General features: G+C 37.0%; 3 protein-coding genes across 6 annotated transcripts; 1 reads left to right on the forward strand and 2 right to left on the reverse strand.

Moving 5' to 3' along the window:
- Window positions 1-265: 265 nt before the first annotated feature.
- On the forward strand, window positions 266-9474 carry LOC111787838 (peptidase uncH). 3 transcript variants are annotated; one of them, XR_015419944.1, is made up of 20 exons: window positions 266-625; window positions 766-950; window positions 1106-1210; window positions 1332-1403; window positions 1540-1687; window positions 1990-2072; window positions 2324-2379; window positions 3595-3731; window positions 3832-3922; window positions 4039-4104; window positions 4267-4489; window positions 4791-4892; window positions 5129-5214; window positions 5321-5443; window positions 5996-6065; window positions 6157-6248; window positions 6381-6485; window positions 6569-6838; window positions 7827-8663; window positions 8830-9474. XR_015419944.1 is itself a non-coding variant. In XM_023667898.2 (18 exons), the coding sequence occupies exons 1-18, from the start codon at window positions 282-284 to the stop codon at window positions 6680-6682; spliced, it is 2202 nt and encodes a 733-aa protein (XP_023523666.2). In that variant the 5' UTR covers window positions 266-281; the 3' UTR covers window positions 6683-7046. The 3 variants fall into 3 exon arrangements, 1 of the variants encoding a protein (XP_023523666.2); XM_023667898.2 differs by lacking the exons at window positions 7827-8663; window positions 8830-9474 and having other exon boundaries at window positions 6569-7046; XR_002814042.2 differs by lacking the exons at window positions 6381-6485; window positions 6569-6838; window positions 7827-8663; window positions 8830-9474 and having other exon boundaries at window positions 5962-6065; window positions 6157-6235.
- LOC111787841 (uncharacterized) lies at window positions 7619-8836 on the reverse strand. Its single transcript, XM_023667905.2, has one exon. The coding sequence runs from the start codon at window positions 8776-8778 to the stop codon at window positions 7855-7857; it is 924 nt and encodes a 307-aa protein (XP_023523673.2). The 5' UTR covers window positions 8779-8836; the 3' UTR covers window positions 7619-7854.
- Window positions 9475-12348: 2874 nt separating the features above from the next.
- On the reverse strand, window positions 12349-15435 carry LOC111787839 (uncharacterized). 2 transcript variants are annotated; one of them, XM_087121464.1, is made up of 10 exons: window positions 15045-15435; window positions 14844-14957; window positions 14532-14615; window positions 14339-14455; window positions 14093-14264; window positions 13522-14002; window positions 13330-13429; window positions 13090-13233; window positions 12893-13009; window positions 12349-12810 (listed from the first exon to the last, which is right to left on the reverse strand). In XM_087121464.1, the coding sequence occupies exons 5-10, from the start codon at window positions 14262-14264 to the stop codon at window positions 12511-12513; spliced, it is 1314 nt and encodes a 437-aa protein (XP_086977590.1). In that variant the 5' UTR covers window positions 14339-14455; window positions 14532-14615; window positions 14844-14957; window positions 15045-15435; the 3' UTR covers window positions 12349-12510. The 2 variants fall into 2 exon arrangements, with proteins under 2 accessions (XP_086977590.1, XP_086977589.1); XM_087121463.1 differs by lacking the exons at window positions 14844-14957; window positions 15045-15435 and having other exon boundaries at window positions 14532-14633.
- Between the last annotated feature and the right edge of the window lie 2148 nt (window positions 15436-17583).

Below are 17583 nucleotides of genomic sequence, written 5' to 3' on the forward strand. Positions count from 1 at the left end.
GAATTATGGAAAAAATACATAAAAAGAAAAAAAAATTACAAAACACGTGTTAAGAGCTGATTGATCAAGTTAGTAACATTAAAGATTATAAAACATGCTTACGTTATAAAATTGATAAGATATTAAAAAAAATGATATTGGAGCAGGTTAATTTGATATTATACTTATTTTTATTAAAAGCAGTGGAAATTAAGGTATTAAAATATTAATAAATTAGCGACTTTAATATATTTTCATTAAATAAGGAATAATAGTTGACTTTTTTTTGCCAGTTGTCTTCAATGCGTCTCTCTGCTCTACTACGACGCGCGCGCTTTTCTGCTCCATCGTCTTCTCTCATTTCCAATTTCAACGCCTTAAATAGAGCGTTCATCAACCGAGTCTCCATTCGAAGGCAGTGTCGGAGCTACAAACCTATGGCTTCATCCATGTCTTCTTCGCCTAACACCAACAAAGACGTCTCTGAAGTAGCAGAGGAGCTCGGCATAATCACTGCGCCTTACGGTTCCTGGAAGTCGCCAATCACCGCCGATTTTGTTACTGGTGCCTCGAAGCGACTTGGTGGCACTGCTGTCGACGGCAATGGACGTCTTATTTGGCTCGAATCACGGCCCTATGAATCCGGGTACAGATATCGATTTATTCGCTCTTCAATTCTAAATTCGCTGGTTGTTCTCTTGTTCGGATTTTGCTCGAATCGCTTTGATTTTGTAGCTATTCAGTTTAGAAATATCGCTTCGTGTGATTCCGTTTAAAATGGTTTAGGCGGGGAGTGCTCGTCAAGGAATCGGAAAAGCCAGGGGATGAGCCTGGTGATATTACTCCGAAGGAGTTTTCAGTACGGAACATGACTCAGGAATACGGCGGTGGTGCCTTTGCGGTCGCGGGAGACTTCGTTGTCTTTTCGAATTACAAGGATCAAAGACTTTATAAGCAATCCTTAAATTCAGGTTGACTAGCAATTGATTAATCTAGACTTCTACATGTTGACTTATGGAATGGATGTCTTAGACTTGGTTCACTTGATCGCTCCTTACCCTGTAAATGTGAATGTAAAGGACTTGGAACTTTCAATTACTGATAAACTAAGTTTTCACGCAAGCAGATTCGCCTCCTCAAGCACTAACTCCCGATTACGGTGGACCGTCAGTCAGTTATGCAGATGGGGTGTTTGATTCTCGTTTTAATCGTTTAATTACTATTCAGGAAGGTATATTTTTCCATCTAGTGTTTTAGAAATTAGGAATTCTCTGCAATTAACATATTTAACAGTGAAGTTTCTTTTTAGACCACATATGTATTTACATGCTTAATTTATTTCGTTTTGGTAGATGGACGTCAAAGTAGCCTGAATCCAATCACCACAATTGCGTCAGTAGAACTTGACGGCAAGGATATTAATGGTATGCATATTTTCCTTTGCATGTACAAAATTTGTTGAACGCTCGTGCATAATATGCTGCAGTTACTGACGAATTTGAATTATTGACTTCATGAATTAGTACCGTAATTTGTGCTAATTTTGGGTATGACTTTCAGAACCGAAGGTCTTAGTTGGAGGAAATGATTTCTATGCCTTCCCTAGAGTGGATCCCAAAGGGGAACGGATTGCGTGGATTGAATGGGGTCATCCTAACATGCCATGGGATAAATCTGAGCTCTGGGTTGGCTACCTTTCTGAGAATGGGTTAGTTGAACCATTCTCCTTGGTTGGTTGATCTTACTTTTCTAAAGCGTCTCTTTGTTTCAGGTGTTAAATGTTACTGTTTCCTGTCATATATGATAATGCTTCTTTGTTATCTTTCACATGTTAATTTCGTTTTTTAATTCTAATTTCTGTTCGAATGCTTTAAAGTTTCGCCTGAAAATAAATCAGATCTGCTTGAATTAATAGCTTCTTCATAGGTGATAGGTATCTCTCTGCCACTTAGTTTTGTATTTTGTTTTTATATCTATGGTTTAATCTCGATGCTTTTGATTGTTTTGTAGCGAGGTTTACAAACGAGTTCGTGTTGCTGGTGGTGATCCAAAGCTTGTGGAATCTCCTACTGAACCGAAGTGGTCTGCTCAGGGTATGCACATTAGCTTTTGAAAGGTTTAGAAATTGTACTCAATGTGTCAAAATTCTATGTCAGATCGAATCAGCGTCATGCATGGCTGATGATGCCATCAATTTTTTTCCTGCCTCAGAATGGTTGGGTATCTTTACTTAAATGGTTCAAGTTTATAGGGTTGTGACTGAATTTCTTAAATTGGCCATCATGGCTGAACGTAATGCTTGGGGTTATCCTGGTTCTTATTTATTTATTTTCGGAATGTGCAGGAGAACTATTTTTTATTACTGATAGACAAAGTGGGTTTTGGAATCTCTATAAATGGGTAAAGTTTTCTTTTTTCATTTTCTATTGGCTGTATTTTGTTTCAATTGCAGAACTATAGAAAATGCGAACTGTAATTTGTTTTTGAAATCAAGTAGACAGAAAGGTGGTTCTTTTTAATTCTGATTTTCTGATAGCTTAAAGTTGGATAATCGTGCATGCATTAGTAAATTAACTCATTTTCTACTTGCACTGAATTTTCTAGAGATTCAACCTACGTTTTTTTTTTAATTATGGATTGCAGTATTTACCTATGTTTATGACCTTGCTTCAATAGGATTTGTTCTATAGCTGTACAACTGTGTCCTTGAATTCTAAAGTATTTACCTATATTTTGTTACTCTTATTCAAGATATCTCAAAAAAAAAAAAAAAAAAAAAAATGACAAATTTAGAAGGAACTTACGTAAAAAATTATTTTGTTTAATTCTATTTTAAGGTATGAAGCACACTGAAATGCAATAAGCCACTGGCTGTAAAAGAGAGTAAAGGTTTCTTTTTCATTTTAATGACTGAATATTGGTTTTGTTCAATGCTTTTTATTGGTGTAAATGTAAACACCCCTTCAGTGACTATAGTTAGTCTCTCTTCTCTACTCTCCCCAGTTGGAGATCTTTCTTGCAATGATTTAAGAGCTCTTTACCTCCCTTTATTTCATTTATCAATGAAATCCATATCTCTTCTAAAAAATAAAATTTTGTTTTATAACTAATCTCATGGGATTTGACAAAATTCATAGAAAACTTGTAGGATATCTTAGGTATATGGTCACTTGTGGTTCATATGCATGTAATATTAGACTCATCTACTTGGTTATATCGTTGCAAACACAGAAATGATTCTTAACTGAAAGCGATATCTGATTGATTGTCAAGATGAACCCCTCATTTTATGGCCTATATTGAGAGAATCTGTGTTCTCTAACTACTTTGTCAACAAAACTGGAAAAGGGCATGTGGGGATAAAGATGATGGCCTACGAATGTGATGGTCTTTAAGGGAACTTTGTAAGAAGACACTTTTATGGGGTGGATTCTTTAATTATCTCTCGCTGAGTTAATTTTGAAATTCCCAGGCAAAGAAATAATGGAAAGAAAGAACTAGGTTTGGTTACCATTCTATAATCAAATCATTTGATATGGACCTCCTTTGCATATAAGTAACTACCTGGTTCCATGATATAATGGCACTTCTAACTCTTGCTTATCATGGAAACAGTTTGAGGCTAATGATGAGGTGGCTCCATTATATTCTTTAAATGCCGAGTTTTCCCGACCCTTATGGGTTTTTGGCACAAGTTCTTATGAGTTCCTAAAGAACAGTGTTGGGAGAAACATCATAGTCTGCACCTACAGGTGACTGAAGAAGTTCCTATTTTGTATGCTTCATGCTGCATTTTTACCTCCTAGATTTTTTTTAGATATTCAACTGCCTTTCCTGCCATGGTTCCTGCAGACAGCATGGGCGATCATATCTTGGAGTCTTGGATGAGGCGCAAAGTTCGCTATCCTTGCTCGACATCCCATTCACGGATATTAATAATATTGTATGCTTTAAGATCTATTACACTTTGAGAACTTTGTAGGTTCACTTTTGCGGAGGATTAGTTTTGTTTTGTCAGTGATATTTCCTTATATTAGCTCAACATGTTTATGTTTGCAGGCTCTGGGTCGTGATTGTATATATGTGGAAGGATCGACAGCACTTGATCCATCATCTATTGCCAAGGTCTCTTCTTTATGCCACAAACTGTCTTCTTTTTTTTTTTCTTTTTTTTTTTTCGCATCACTTTCAGCCTTATGTATTGCTGAAATTTCAAAAGCTCCTTGTCATAAAATGATGGACGAATTACTTTCTGCCTGTCTTTGACAATGCCACTTTTCCATACAGGTGACCCTAAATGAAAGAATCTTGGAAATAGCACATTTCACTATTATCTGGTCTTCTTCGCCGGATATTTTGAAATTTATGTCATACTTCAGCCTTCCCGAGTTCATTGAATTTCCAACCGAAGTTCCTGGCCAAACTGCTTTTGCCTACTTTTATCCGCCGACCAATCCTATTTACCAGGCTAGTCAGGATGAAAAGCCTCCACTGTTGTTGAGAAGTCATGGTATGTTGCAATTATGCTGTCATTAACCTTCCAGTGTTCGGGGGAAAGAGTTCAAACCATTATCCTGAACTTTTTTAGACTTTTTGCATATCAAGTAGGGTGTTGGATTGTTTTCTGTTTATTTCGATGGAATATTCTTTTTAATATTTGTGTTATTTTGTAAGAGAGGAAAAAGAATTTTTTGTACTTGACCTTAATAAAGTGCTGCAAAACTGGAAAGAATTCTTACTGGCATTTATTTCTAGTTCGGCTCTGGCGTAGCTCCTTGAAAAATAAATATATAATAGATATTGCATTACAGGAGGGCCAACTGCTGAAACACGTGGAATTTTAAATCCTAGCATTCAATATTGGACTAGTCGAGGCTGGGGTTATGTTGATGTCAATTATGGTGGTAGCACTGGTATGTTTGCGACCATTACTAGTTTGAAATATATTTTGAGTGTAGTATTGAACAAAAATTTTCTTTGCATGTTCATGTTGCTTCCTTCTAGCCTTTCTAAATTCTCTAGTGATCAACTCTCCATTCCTCGTAACGCTGAAATGCTTGATACTTGCCAACTGGCTTTTCTCATTGAGGAATGTTTTTCATTGCTAGCATAGTTAGTTACTGAGGTATTTATAATTTTGGCTCTAAAGGTTATGGGAGAGAGTACCGAGAAAGGCTTTTGAGGCAGTGGGGAATTGTTGATGTCAACGACTGCTGCAGTTGTGCAAGATTTTTGGTGGCGCCTCCTACAGTCTTGCTTTCTTTAGAACTTCTGAGTCATGACTAATTATTGTTACACCTTTCTAGCCTTTGGTAATAGCAAACCGTATTGTTTTCTCCAGGTGAACTCTGGAAAGGTTGATGGAGAACGATTATGTATCACTGGGGGCTCTGCTGGTGGATATACCACCTTAGCTGCTCTTGCTTTTAGAGATACGTTTAAGGCAGGAGCTTCCTTGTACGGGGTGAGTGTCTAGTCCTATGCTAATCTGATGTCTTAGAATTATCCAAGTGATAAGAATAGCTCTCGAGCCAAAAATTGATGATATCAATTATACTCATTTTATGTGTTGTTGAACTGTTTTCTATTGTACTGCTTGCATTAAAACAAAAATTGAATGCTGATGGTGTGGTATGATTTTAAATTTTACTATCATCGCTCACTACCAATGCCAAAATATTGTGGCCAATGGAATCATCTGGTACTTTTAGGATGTTTAGCTACAACACCTGTTGGTGATTTTATAGTCTACGAATAGAGATTACTGCTCTTTATATTCCAGGCTGTCTGAGTGCATGGCCGACTATCATCTCTAGTTGTGTTGATTGTATAGCTTTTTTTTTTTTTCTAAGTTTGTACAGATTACTTGTTCTTTTCACCCTTTCCCTTTTGTCATAGCTCCCTTCTGCTTTCTGTTAACACACACACACACACATAATTGACTTCGCTTGCTAAACTTTGAAACTATATGCCTTGCAACAGTCGACTGATTGTAGTTCCCATGATCTTTGTATAGATAGCTGACTTAAGCTTGTTGAGAGCAGATACACACAAGTTCGAATCTCATTATATCGACAATCTCGTTGGTGAGTTAAAGAACCAAATAAAGAATCTTATAATTTATTGCCTTCTCATTTCAATCATTGTGAACTCTGATACAATTATAATGGACTGCAGGGAATGAAAAAGATTACTTTGAGAGGGCACCGATCAATTTTGTTGACAAATTTTCTTGCCCTATAATCCTATTCCAGGGATTGGAGGACAAAGTATGCTGATTGTTTTCTCTTTCTTCTCCTGTTAATGTTGACGTAAACCATGAAACATTATGGATTTTTATATCTTTATGTAAACGGAGGCCATTGGTTTGATGGGGTTTGCACTTTGTATTAAATTTTCAGGTCGTACTGCCTAATCAATCTCGTAAGATTTATCATGCCTTGAAGGATAAGGGCTTGCCTGTTGCTCTAGTGGAGTATGAAGGAGAACAACATGGTTTCCGCAAGGTACACGGGACTGCATCTTTTAAGTAACAATTCTAAGTTTTTGCATTGGGGTATAGAATGCTAAATTTGTGTATTTAATACAGGCAGAAAATATTAAATTTACCCTCGAACAGCAAATGATGTTCTTTGCTCGATTAGTTGGACGATTCCAAGTTGCAGACGATATTAATCCAATCAAAATTGAAAACTTTGACTGAGGATCTGCCTCCTGGTATATTTGGAAACCTTCTACTTTGTGAATTACACGGAATGGTATTGTGAGATCTTCTGTCAATAACTTCAACACAGCATTTGGACGAACAATCGTTTGTGTTGACTATCTTGCTCCAGGTCCATATGATGTAAATATGGCAGTAAGTTTGGAATCGCTTTAAACCATGACGGGTGTCTTGGATGGGTTTGATTGCTTTATTTCCAACCTTTTGAAGGACAATTTTAATGAATAAAAGCATCTCATTTTATTTACAATTTTGTATAACTAAAATTTCCTCTTCTTTTTTTATTTGTAAATTATATATAATAAGCAAGGGTATTTCCTCTGATTGTGGAAATTTCTTGAAAGTTTTGTACGTAGCATTCATGTTTAAATTTTCACTGGTAGGGGTATTTCAAGTAAATTTATTGAAGGAATGGATCTTAATTATAAACCCCAATATCTAGGGATTTTGTTAGATTACCTAGTACGTAGATTTATTTTTTGTATTGTTACTAGCATGCAGGGATTTAGTTAGATTTATGTCTCTATATTGTTACTTAGTGTATTTAGTTAGCCTTCTTGTATTATAAAAGATACATGTATGTGAGCTAAATAATTTACACCTGCAACATGGTCTTATCTATGCTTGAGGCTATCGATTTAGGAATGTTGTACGGGCTAATGATTTCCTATGGACAACGTAGTAATGGAAGAAGCAATGTAAGGGTTCTTGATCGGGAGAGAGTGAACATATTTGGTCCAATAATCAACTACGACCAAAATTGTGTTCTACTTTAAAATTTGGGATATTCCGAGGTGAAATCTATTATAAGGTGGCAGCTAGGTACATATTGCATATTTGATCAGCTTTTTTATTTTTAATTTTATTCCTTTTTTTAAGATTGAGTTAGAATGTTATCATAGTTTGGAACGTAACAAAAAAAAAAAAATGTTACGACGGTTAATCGAATTAAATTTTGTTGTCCTGGAGATTAAATCTGTTCATATAAAATGGAAAGCTGGGTCAGATACATATGCTTGTTTGCTTTAACCATTCAATAGAATATTGTTCTTGTCAAGAAATTTTCTTTAATTTGATCATTTGGCATGCCATTTAATGGCTCATCAGAAAACAAAAATGACAGTTTTGGTTGAAGTTAAATCTTGGATCCATTAGCGGGAGTGCCTGAAGTTGGTGTGCATATGGACTGCTGGATTGAAGAGGAGTCCTCCCAAAATCCCCTTGTAGGGCAGGAAAGTCTTCTTTTTCTTCTTGTCTTCTGATGCTGCTCTATTCAATGAAAAATGCGGATCATAAATTGAAACGGCTCCATTTCTGCTATTATTTGATTTGAAGCTCGTATTCTTATTCTCTTCCTGTTTCTTGTATAAGGTTGAATATTTCCTTAGAGGATCTTTTCCAGTTCCTCGTCCTTCAGATGCACTTCGAAACAGGTCCGTTAGTCTCCACCTTCTACTGCCCTTAGATGAGGTGGTATTGGAATTGGTTCCAGCAGCAGAAGGGGATCCTGGAATCAACTTCAGCTGTCCAACGTTTTTTCGTAAAGGCTGTTTCTCGTACCATGGAGATGAAGAAACTCTAATGGGGGAGAGCGACCTCACTGCTCTCCGGGAGGCTGAGGATGTTAAGGCTTGGTTTCTTCCCCTCCCTCTCTTCTGTTCCTTTTTCCTTTCTGCGTTCTCAATTATTGTTTCTGTTGTTGAATTTTTCCTCCTTTCAGTAGAGTACGTATTCTGAAATGTTTTATTTTGTTGAGAAATTGGTGATTGTGGTGGTGTCTCTAGTGATCGGATTTTGCCGTCATCAAATAGCTCATCAGCTGACAGTGTGGTTGCCTCTAACTGCCGGCAAATATCAAATGCAAAATCGCCATCCTCCTCCTTGTATGCTTCATCCATTTGGGAAGATTGCAACTCATCGAAGTCCCTATAAAACTCGGACATGCGCATTGGACTAGAAGGTGCGCTGTAGAAGTAATTTCCAATAACTTCAGGTGTAGTTGGAACTGTCGAGATCTTAGATCTTCCACCATTGAAATGATAATCCATGCTCCACGATTGTATTGCCACCTCCATTCTAATAACTTATCCAACTCCCCTTTCTTTTTTTGTCCCACTTTTGAACAGAAAACAGAGAAGTTTGATAGGGAAGCAACTCCAAAACAGACGAAGCTAGAATTGCCAATATTTTACTTGAATGAAGGAAAGGGAGAAGAATATATATAGTGGCTGGAGTTTGTTGACCACAACAAGAGAAGCAATGAGGTAACATCTTTATGTGCACGTTACACATCATATTTTTGTTTATATCATCATATGCATGTGTGAATGCATGCAAACTTATTTCTGAAAAATAAAGCAAATGGGGGCCTTCTGAATTTTGGATTTGACATTATTGGCGAGACTAGACTTCAAAAGGTAGAAAATTGTTTGTCAAGTAGATGAAAGTTGTGCACCTAACAACTACAAGTGAATGACAAAAATATGTACGTAATTTTTGGTAGGTAAAGGTAAAGCTAGACATTGTCATCTTGTGTTTCTTATTACAGAAGCACGACGAAATTAGAGAGGCAGCCTACTTTCTGTTTCTTAGTTCTCACCATCTCCACCATCTCCAAAATGAACCAAACTTAGTTTATTAGTTTGCTACCTACCTCACCTTTTGATGAATAATGATCTGGATTATTTTCTTTGTCAGGTATGTACTTCAATATATGGAAAACCAAAATGGTTAGTAGGTATGGTTTACATCTATTAGTTTATCCTATTAAATTTTATTAAACATGTTGATCCCATTGATATTTTTATTTTGGTAGAGATTGACCTTATAAAACAAGTATTATGTAACAAAGTTTATTCCCTTGCTTCTTTTTCATGAAGTTGATTGTGTTATGGAGAGATGTGAGATCCTAAAGTGGGTGGATCGTGAGATTTCACATGGATTAGAGAGGGAAATGAGTGTGAGGACACTGGATCTTGAATGGGGTGGATTGTGAGATCCCACCTCGATTTGAGAGGAGAACGAAACATATTTATAAGGGTGTGAAAACCTCGCCTAGTAAACACTTTATAAATCTTGAGAAGAAATCCGAAAGGAAAAACCTAGAAAGGATGGTATAAGACCGGGTTTGATTTTCAAACCGGTAAAATGTGAGCAGGCACTTGGCGTCTATACAATTCCCTTCATATGAAAGCAGCACAACCAGAAGAAGGATTGTGTTGGGTGGAGTGATTGAAATCTGGGAATAAGATTCTAACAGATTATGATAAGTTTTCAAACAGAGTGCCAATTATTCAACAACGGAGATTTTTGAAATTTTGTTTTCTATATTATCTTAAAATATTTGGCACTGAATGGGTCAGCCTCCGTTTTGGACTCGATCATTCTTCTAGATGACAGGGTGGTTGAATATTTTAGTTAAAATTGCATTCCGATTTATAGTTTATAGGCCGTATTCGGTGACTCCAATTTTCCCATTAATTTGATGAGGTGGCGAAGTGACGTATTGCCAACTATCACATTTCTAGCTGACGTGTCTTTCAATTACTTCATGCTCACCAGCTGGCAAGTCTTTCAGTTGGGCCTAGTGGGGGCAAACTGGGCCTTGTGGCCCATAGCAAGAAGCCTGAGAAACCTTAGAATTTGTGGCCCGGTTCCAATCCTTTTCAGGTCCATATCTCCTTTGTTGGCTGTTTTAATCTGGAAATTTCCTCTCCTAGGCCCCTTCCTCTGATCTCCTGCCATATCCAAATAGCTACCAACTTCAGATATATTTGGTTGATAGGTTAGTCTTGTATAATCTAAAGGGTTTTAGAAACGGGATATCTTGATGGCGAGATAATTCCATTTGGATACGATGAATTTTAACTTCTATTGGATGGGTCAACTGAATTTTATCTTCTAGTAACGACCAGTTGCCTATGAATTCTCCCTCATCCTCTATTGTAATCGAGCCATAGTCAAGATTCTCCCCCATATAGAATGTATGCAAATATTTTTTTTTGGTAACAATGAATTTGAATCGAATGCACTAGCAAATGACTGAGGAAGCCTTATGAATCCATTTGACCTCTCAATTAAGGGTATATATCTTTATAAGTTACCCAAATCCAAATTTTGAGAACTTAAACCTAGGATTATGCTAGACTTTCCCAAGTCCCAACTATAAGCTTCACAAACCAAGTTTTAGGGTTTGAAAATTCTCTAATTTATTTATGCATATAAAAATAAGTAGTTTGTAATTACCTTGATGAATTTCACACCATAAAAAGTTACCAATTTGTAACTTAGATTTTCTACCGATCTCCTATTGCTCCAATGGCATCATAAGTGGTCGTTTCATTTAATAGCTTGGTTTCTTAAGGATACATACAATGCTGAATACACACCAAATCTGAGGAGACAACAAAATCACACACTAGGTCCTCATCATTTTTGTCTCTCCTTTTGAACTCATGGATTTACCTGATTCAGAAAATTTAAGAAATGACAAAGAAAAACACGACGATAGAGGGCTTGAGTTGCAACTCGTAGTTCAATAGACAATCTTTGAAAATACTAAAGAGCAACAAACACGTGGTTTCCACCTAATCGAGTGAGGTAGACAATCTTAAGAAACTTTAAGTTGTTCAAGTCTAATGTTCAATAATAACGTGGTTTCCACCTAACCGAGTAAGGTAGATGGACCTAATGTTCTCATGGTCAATCTAAGTTAATTAGTTTGTTTGTGGTTGGCCTTGACATAGAATGGTAGTGTGTGGTGGGTGAGGTCTGCCCATTTGAAGTATAGAGACTGTAATGGAAAGGACCACTCCAGTTGATAAAATTCTTTTGAGATTAAGACAAAACTTCAATTCTCTTTCCTCACCTCCCATTCCTTTCAACATCCCAAACCCTTACGATCTTCCAGCTTACACTTTACTGGATTTGGTTATATTGAGTTTATGAGTTCTCCATACAATTTTGGAACAAAAATTTTCTTTTTTTCAATATTTTAAAAATGTCAGAATATAGTGATGACATGTACACTGAGTTGGCAGCCAATTAAATGGGCAATATTATTAAGGAATTTTGTTATTTCAGTGTATAGTAATGACCTGTACACTGAGTTGGCAGTTAATTAAATTGGGTAATATTATGTTACTCTCTTTATTCCCATCAGCAAAGTCTTATTACTATTATTATCTTTGCGTTACACAGCCAAACACAGTTGTCGCTCCTTTTTAACGCTTTAAGCCATCAAATCAGTGCCATCTGTCACAAATCAACATCAAAATCTCACACGCTCTTCTTCTATTATTCTCGAGCATTTAAAAAAAAAAAAACAAAACAAAATTTGGTCATTATTTTTCTAAGAATTTTGGAGTACGCTTTCATTTTAAAATTTGGAAATCACCCTTTCTCGTTACTAAACATAACGATAACGTAGATTTTGAGAAAGAAACTCTTTATGTGATCTTATGTCGGTTGGAGAGGAGAATAAACATTTTGTATAAAGGTGTGAAAATTTCCTTATTAGATGCATCTTATAACCGTGATACTAATAGTGATACATAACAGACTAAAATAGATACTATCTACTAGCAATTCTGAGCGGTTAAATATTTAAAATATATTTTTTTTTAAACGAGAAAATCACAAACAACTGTAAAATGTGATGCCTGAATTCCTCACCTTGCAAAGGTGCTGAATGTACAAATTATTGTACATCAAACCTATATTCTTGATAGCTATGATACAGTGTTCTACAACTAAACCTTAACCATTGCTGCCAAAGCAACGCACATTGACAAACAAAAATGAACTCATTATGTGCACAAAAGGTATCTAAAACTGAACTCATAAGGTATCACTTTGACAAACTCCGACAGAGGCTGCTTTCTTCTTCTCTCCACCAACTTAATTGCTTCTTTTCCTAATTCACTTGGTAGTTGAAGGCAAACCCAGTCCACCAACGACTCCAAGTCTTTACCAAAGTCCAGCAAATACCAATCCAACAGCTTTGGTATTCCAAATTTCTCCGATGAAATCCCAACTGCAGCTTCTAAATACTCCCTTTTTGCTACTTCTAGCTCGTTTTCGACCTGGGATGCCGTGTACACTCTCACCTTCATTAAGCAAAGTTTCGAGCAAATTAGAAGTCGAATCAGAGGATATATGGAACATCAGTGATGGAAGAACATCACTTACAGCAGGGGAAGACCAGCTTCCACATGATAGAGCAAACGTAACCAATGGTTCTGATAACTCCAACCCGAAAGTACTTCTAAATGTCTTCTCGTCATATTTTGCGCTCTTTGAGAAAGCCTGTGGTCAAATTAACTTACATTCTAACATCGAACTTCAAAGTTAAACGTCATAAAACATCGTTGAACTGAACAGCTTACGTATTGTGAATGATAAGGCAGTCTCAGGATGAAATGCTCTATGGTTATAGCATTTAGCAACTGCCCGCTCACATTAATTGTTGCCTTCTGCATTAAGGCAACAACCATCTTGGGACTCTCTGGTATTCCATGTTCTAAGAATGCCTGCAGGAATTCAATCACTTGAGTGTGTGCCAAAGAAATTTGAAGAAAGAATGCCATGAAATGAAAAGAAAGAGCAAAAATTCAGAGATTGCGTACATTTATCATGCAGGAATTATAGATGTTGATCCAAAAAGCAAGTTTCTCCTGATGGATAAGCTGTTGCAAGTTGACAGAAGCAAGTTTCCCCATGAGGAGTCTGAAATTTGGACAAATTGAGGCTAAACTTAACATTTTATATCCCAAACAAAGGCCTGAATCGATGAGAATTATCAGTAGCAGAAAACTTACTTCAATCTTTGAAATAGAAACGAAGAGTTCGCTGTCCGTTTCGTATTGATGGAACTAGCTTCGACCGTGCACACGTTCTTGTATGGACCGATATCCCGCATTCCAAATTTTGAACATATATCGTAAGGGTCGTGAAGACGACCCGTCTCTTCGTTTTGAATGGTACTTACCATTGAGAAGAGATGCAAATTTTCAGCAGCACCTCTGTTCTTGGTTGAACTCAATCTCAATAGAATCGTTGATAAGCATTTCAAAATATTTTCCGAAATAGTGTTTGGATTATCATCACCATACACCTTGTTATCCGGGGAACGTAGTTGTCTGGCTTCAGTATTTTCTGGAGAATTTGGTTTCTGTGATGATTTGTGATGAACTGAAGGTGTGTTGATTGGAGTCTTTGTCACATGGGTTTTGTGGAGAGGGGGCTTCTTATTGCTGCTCATCAAATTCACTCGAGATTCATTTTCCTTTCCCAGACAATCTGAAGCACAAAGAGGAACAAAAACAGGTTCAAAATCTATTCAACTTGCTAACTTGATTCAAGTAATTAATATGGTTGCCGTTTAGTTACCAATTTTCTGAACTTGCTTAGAATTGTTCTTCCGGGAAGCCTCCATGTTCTTCGTGGAAGACGAAATGTTGACAGCTTCCTGATACAGATCCTGCCTGAAATGCACAACCTGTTCTTCAAGCCGCACCACCTCCTCTTCAAGAACAGCCACTTCGGCAAGAAGTTCTAGCATCTACACCAATAAAAAATTGGCCTTAGAATTCTGGTTTTGATTGTAAAGGACTCAAGGGATTCGATATCACTTACATTGGGAGGAAGGGAAGGAGGGAGGCGGGGTAAGGCTCCCAGAGGTCTGGTGAAAGCTCTCTTGAGAGCTCGACCCACATTCTCTTCATGTCTCAGCTTCTTCTTCAGCTTCTCAATCTGATCATTAACAATGTCAAACCCAATTTTAAAAGACCAAAAGAAAGTTTCAGCAATTTCCAAATTTCGTTCATACGTCTTGTTGCAAAGCCACTTTTCTCTGTCTGCGTGAAGCCCGCCCGCTCGTGGCTGCTTTTGCTGCACCTGGTTGCTTCGCCTCCTGCATATCCACGTTCCCCTTCAGGGTAATTCAGAATTCAAAAAATGGGCCGCAGAAGAAGAAGTAATCATATAAATCAAGAACTGAATCAGATACAGAATAACAGAGGGAAGAAGAAAGTATGTCGAAAACTCAAATTCTTCAAATTTTGGTGGGTTTCTTCCATCTACAGAACAAACCGTTTTTCAAAACATGCAATAAATAAGGTAAGAAACTAGAGCGACCTACATAGAACTACGCACTAGACTTGGAGGTAAAGCTGGGATTACTTTTTCATGATTTGCAGATGCTCTAATAGACTGCAGCCTTGTTGTCCTTTCTTTGCGATTCATCTCTTCAAAACTGCCACATGATCAAACCAAACCCAATTCATCACTCAATATATCAAACAAAACAATCCCATGGAATGAGAAGAACAAGGGATCAAACCTTTGTGAGAGGAAAAGAGTTTCATTTTCTTAGAGACTCCTAAGAGCTTCTTCAATGGCGAAATACCAATACAAAGATTTACCGCCCAATTTGGAGGTGCCTCGATGAGTGTGAGAGAAACAAGAATTGAAACTTCTTGGAGAGTTGGATGTGTATTTAAGATTACTGTTTATGACTGGGTCTACCGACTGGGGAGTTACTTACAGATCTTCCACCGCTTGGAAAGCTTATCTTATAGAGAGAGAGAGAAGGGGGAGGTTACTGAGTGAATGAAAGGTAAAACCAATGGGTTTGGCTTTGCAGAAAGTTTATAAACAGCTCAAACAGCTCTTGCATATGCCGGGGCTATGGTCCACAACATGCCCTCGTCATCATGGAACAACGTGTGCCTTCTCTTTCGAACCCCATCTCCTTTATATCCTTTGTTTTTTACCCTCCTTTCTTTCTTTACGGAATTCACTTTCAAATCCCAAGTGGGTTCGGAGTGTTTACGACTTTGGACGTGCGATTATCGTCAGAGACATTATTGACTATTTTTATAATAGCTCAAACTCACCGCTAGTAGATATTGTCTTTCTTTCGACTTTTCTTTTGACTTCTCCTCAAAGTTTCGAGATTTACACACTCTTATAAAGAATGTTTGGTTACCCTCTCCAATTCATGTGAAACCTCACCATCTACCTTTTCGGAGCCAAACGCCTTCGCTAACTTACATCATATATTATTGGTCATTTCTTAAAAACTGCTTTATAAACAGTTAAAATTTAATGAGCAATGAATTTGACGGCAAAGACTGGAAGGGTGGCATGCTTGCCAACTCTTTAATACATTGGACTTGTTTTGGAAGATCCAAAGCAGGACTGCTCAAGAATTGCCTGGCTTGATGATCATAATATAATATTGGTATTCGTTCTTTATTACTTACCTAATACCAAACCTTATTATAGTAATCCTTTTATTTCAAGAAATATTCATACCATTTCTGCTATGTCCATCAAATATGAATCCTAACTGATTTGCATTTTCAGACCTGGCTTGAAAACATGGAAAGAAAACAGAGTGTTCATCTGTTACCAATTTATGTCGCTCCAGAATGCTCCCTGTCAACTTTTCTTCCTTATCCATAAAAAAAAAAAAAAAGCTAATCGATAACAAATGAAGCCTCTATTATGAATCACTCACTGATTTCCGTAATGATATGATATTGTCCACTTTAAGTATAAGCTCTCGTGACTTTACTTTTGATTTTCCTTACTTATAAACCCATGATAAATCCCTTACTTGGTCGATAACTCCTCTCCCAACAATCCTCTCCTCGAACTAAGTACATTATAGAGCCTCCTCTGAAGCCTATGTGGCCCTCGAACAACCTCCCCTTAATCGAGTCTCGACTCCTTTTTCTTTGGAGTCTTCGAACAAAGTACACCATTTGTTCCACACTTGAGTCACTTTTGACTATACCTTCGAGGCTCACAACTTCTTTATTCGACATTTGATGATTCTATTGACATGACTAAGTTAAGGACATGATTCTGATACTATGTTATGAATTACGGACCTCCACAATAATACGGTATTTTATCTACTTTAAGCATGAACTCTCCAAAAGGTCTCATACAAATAGAAATGAATTCATTACTTAAAAACTAATGATGAACCCCTCCTCAACAGCCTCTTATCTCAAAAATCAACCAAGGCGTTCAAAGCAAACCCCACTGCTCATACAATGTCCAATTTCCCTTTAAGCTCCTCAATGCATATGTCAAGAACAATCAATTTCTTCAAGAACAAGCTTCTAGCTGGAAAAACAATCTTCAATAATGAAATCTCTGTCTTTTGAAAAGCAAATTTTGGCTAGTTCGTCACTTACACATGTAATGGATGCTGTCTCATAATACAAATGGTCACTTTTCGATTAAAAACAACTTTAAAAAGAAAAAAAAAAAAAAAAAAAACTTACGAGACATCAAAGTAGGAACTCACAACCACGTGATAGAGACATGAAAGCAGAAATATTTTAACGCAGCATGATTAACAAAAGTAATAAAGCAATAAGCTTTCCAAGTATGGGAGCAAATTAATAATTGGGGGACCCTTTCCTGAATGCAGTGGGGTTGACACTACTGCTTATTTCAATTCCAAAACAATCGGGTCAGCTAAGTTCTTCAATAGCCTTTGAACTATTTTGCGTACTTCAATAATTAAACCTCCGCATAATGAATAAAGTAGGTAGCCACAAGCACTTACATGTTTCTTAGAGCCATTTCAATCGCATAACCATTGCCGCAATCCCCTTCGCATTTCGTCGAACAGCTTGTGCGCATTCGCTCGACGCCCCATCCTGCATCATCCAGCGATGGGAACACTCCTGTTCTAAGTCTGAGAGCGTTGTGATAATACAACATGAATATAAAACAAATCTTTTAAACTATATCATGAATATATATTAAAAATATCATCCGTTTATATGAACATAATCATATTTTGGCAATAAACGAATATTTTATCGATCTGAAGCTATTCTAGATCGAGTACCGAC

Source organism: Cucurbita pepo, chromosome 2, assembly GCF_057944985.1.
Source record: "Cucurbita pepo subsp. pepo isolate OVF chromosome 2, ASM5794498v1, whole genome shotgun sequence".
NCBI classification, from domain to species: Eukaryota; Viridiplantae; Streptophyta; class Magnoliopsida; order Cucurbitales; family Cucurbitaceae; genus Cucurbita; species Cucurbita pepo.

What these genes read in the sequence shown, in the direction of transcription:
- LOC111787838 (XM_023667898.2), top strand. Translation starts at nt 282, where the DNA reads ATGCGTCTCTCTGCTCTACTACGACGCGCGCGCTTTTCTGCTCCATCG. An exon ending in TCACGGCCCTATGAATCCGG is followed by an intron (nt 626 to 765) that starts GTACAGATATCG and finishes AAAATGGTTTAG; the next exon opens with GCGGGGAGTGCTCGTCAAGG. An exon ending in TTATATCGACAATCTCGTTG is followed by an intron (nt 6,066 to 6,156) that starts GTGAGTTAAAGA and finishes AATGGACTGCAG; the next exon opens with GGAATGAAAAAGATTACTTT.
- LOC111787841 (XM_023667905.2), bottom strand. Translation starts at nt 8,778, where the DNA reads ATGGAGGTGGCAATACAATCGTGGAGCATGGATTATCATTTCAATGGT.
- LOC111787839 (XM_087121463.1), bottom strand. Translation starts at nt 14,621, where the DNA reads ATGCAGGAGGCGAAGCAACCAGGTGCAGCAAAAGCAGCCACGAGCGGG. An exon ending in ATAATTCCTGCATGATAAAT is followed by an intron (nt 13,234 to 13,329) that starts GTACGCAATCTC and finishes GAATTCCTGCAG; the next exon opens with GCATTCTTAGAACATGGAAT. An exon ending in GAAGCTGGTCTTCCCCTGCT is followed by an intron (nt 12,811 to 12,892) that starts GTAAGTGATGTT and finishes TGCTTAATGAAG; the next exon opens with GTGAGAGTGTACACGGCATC.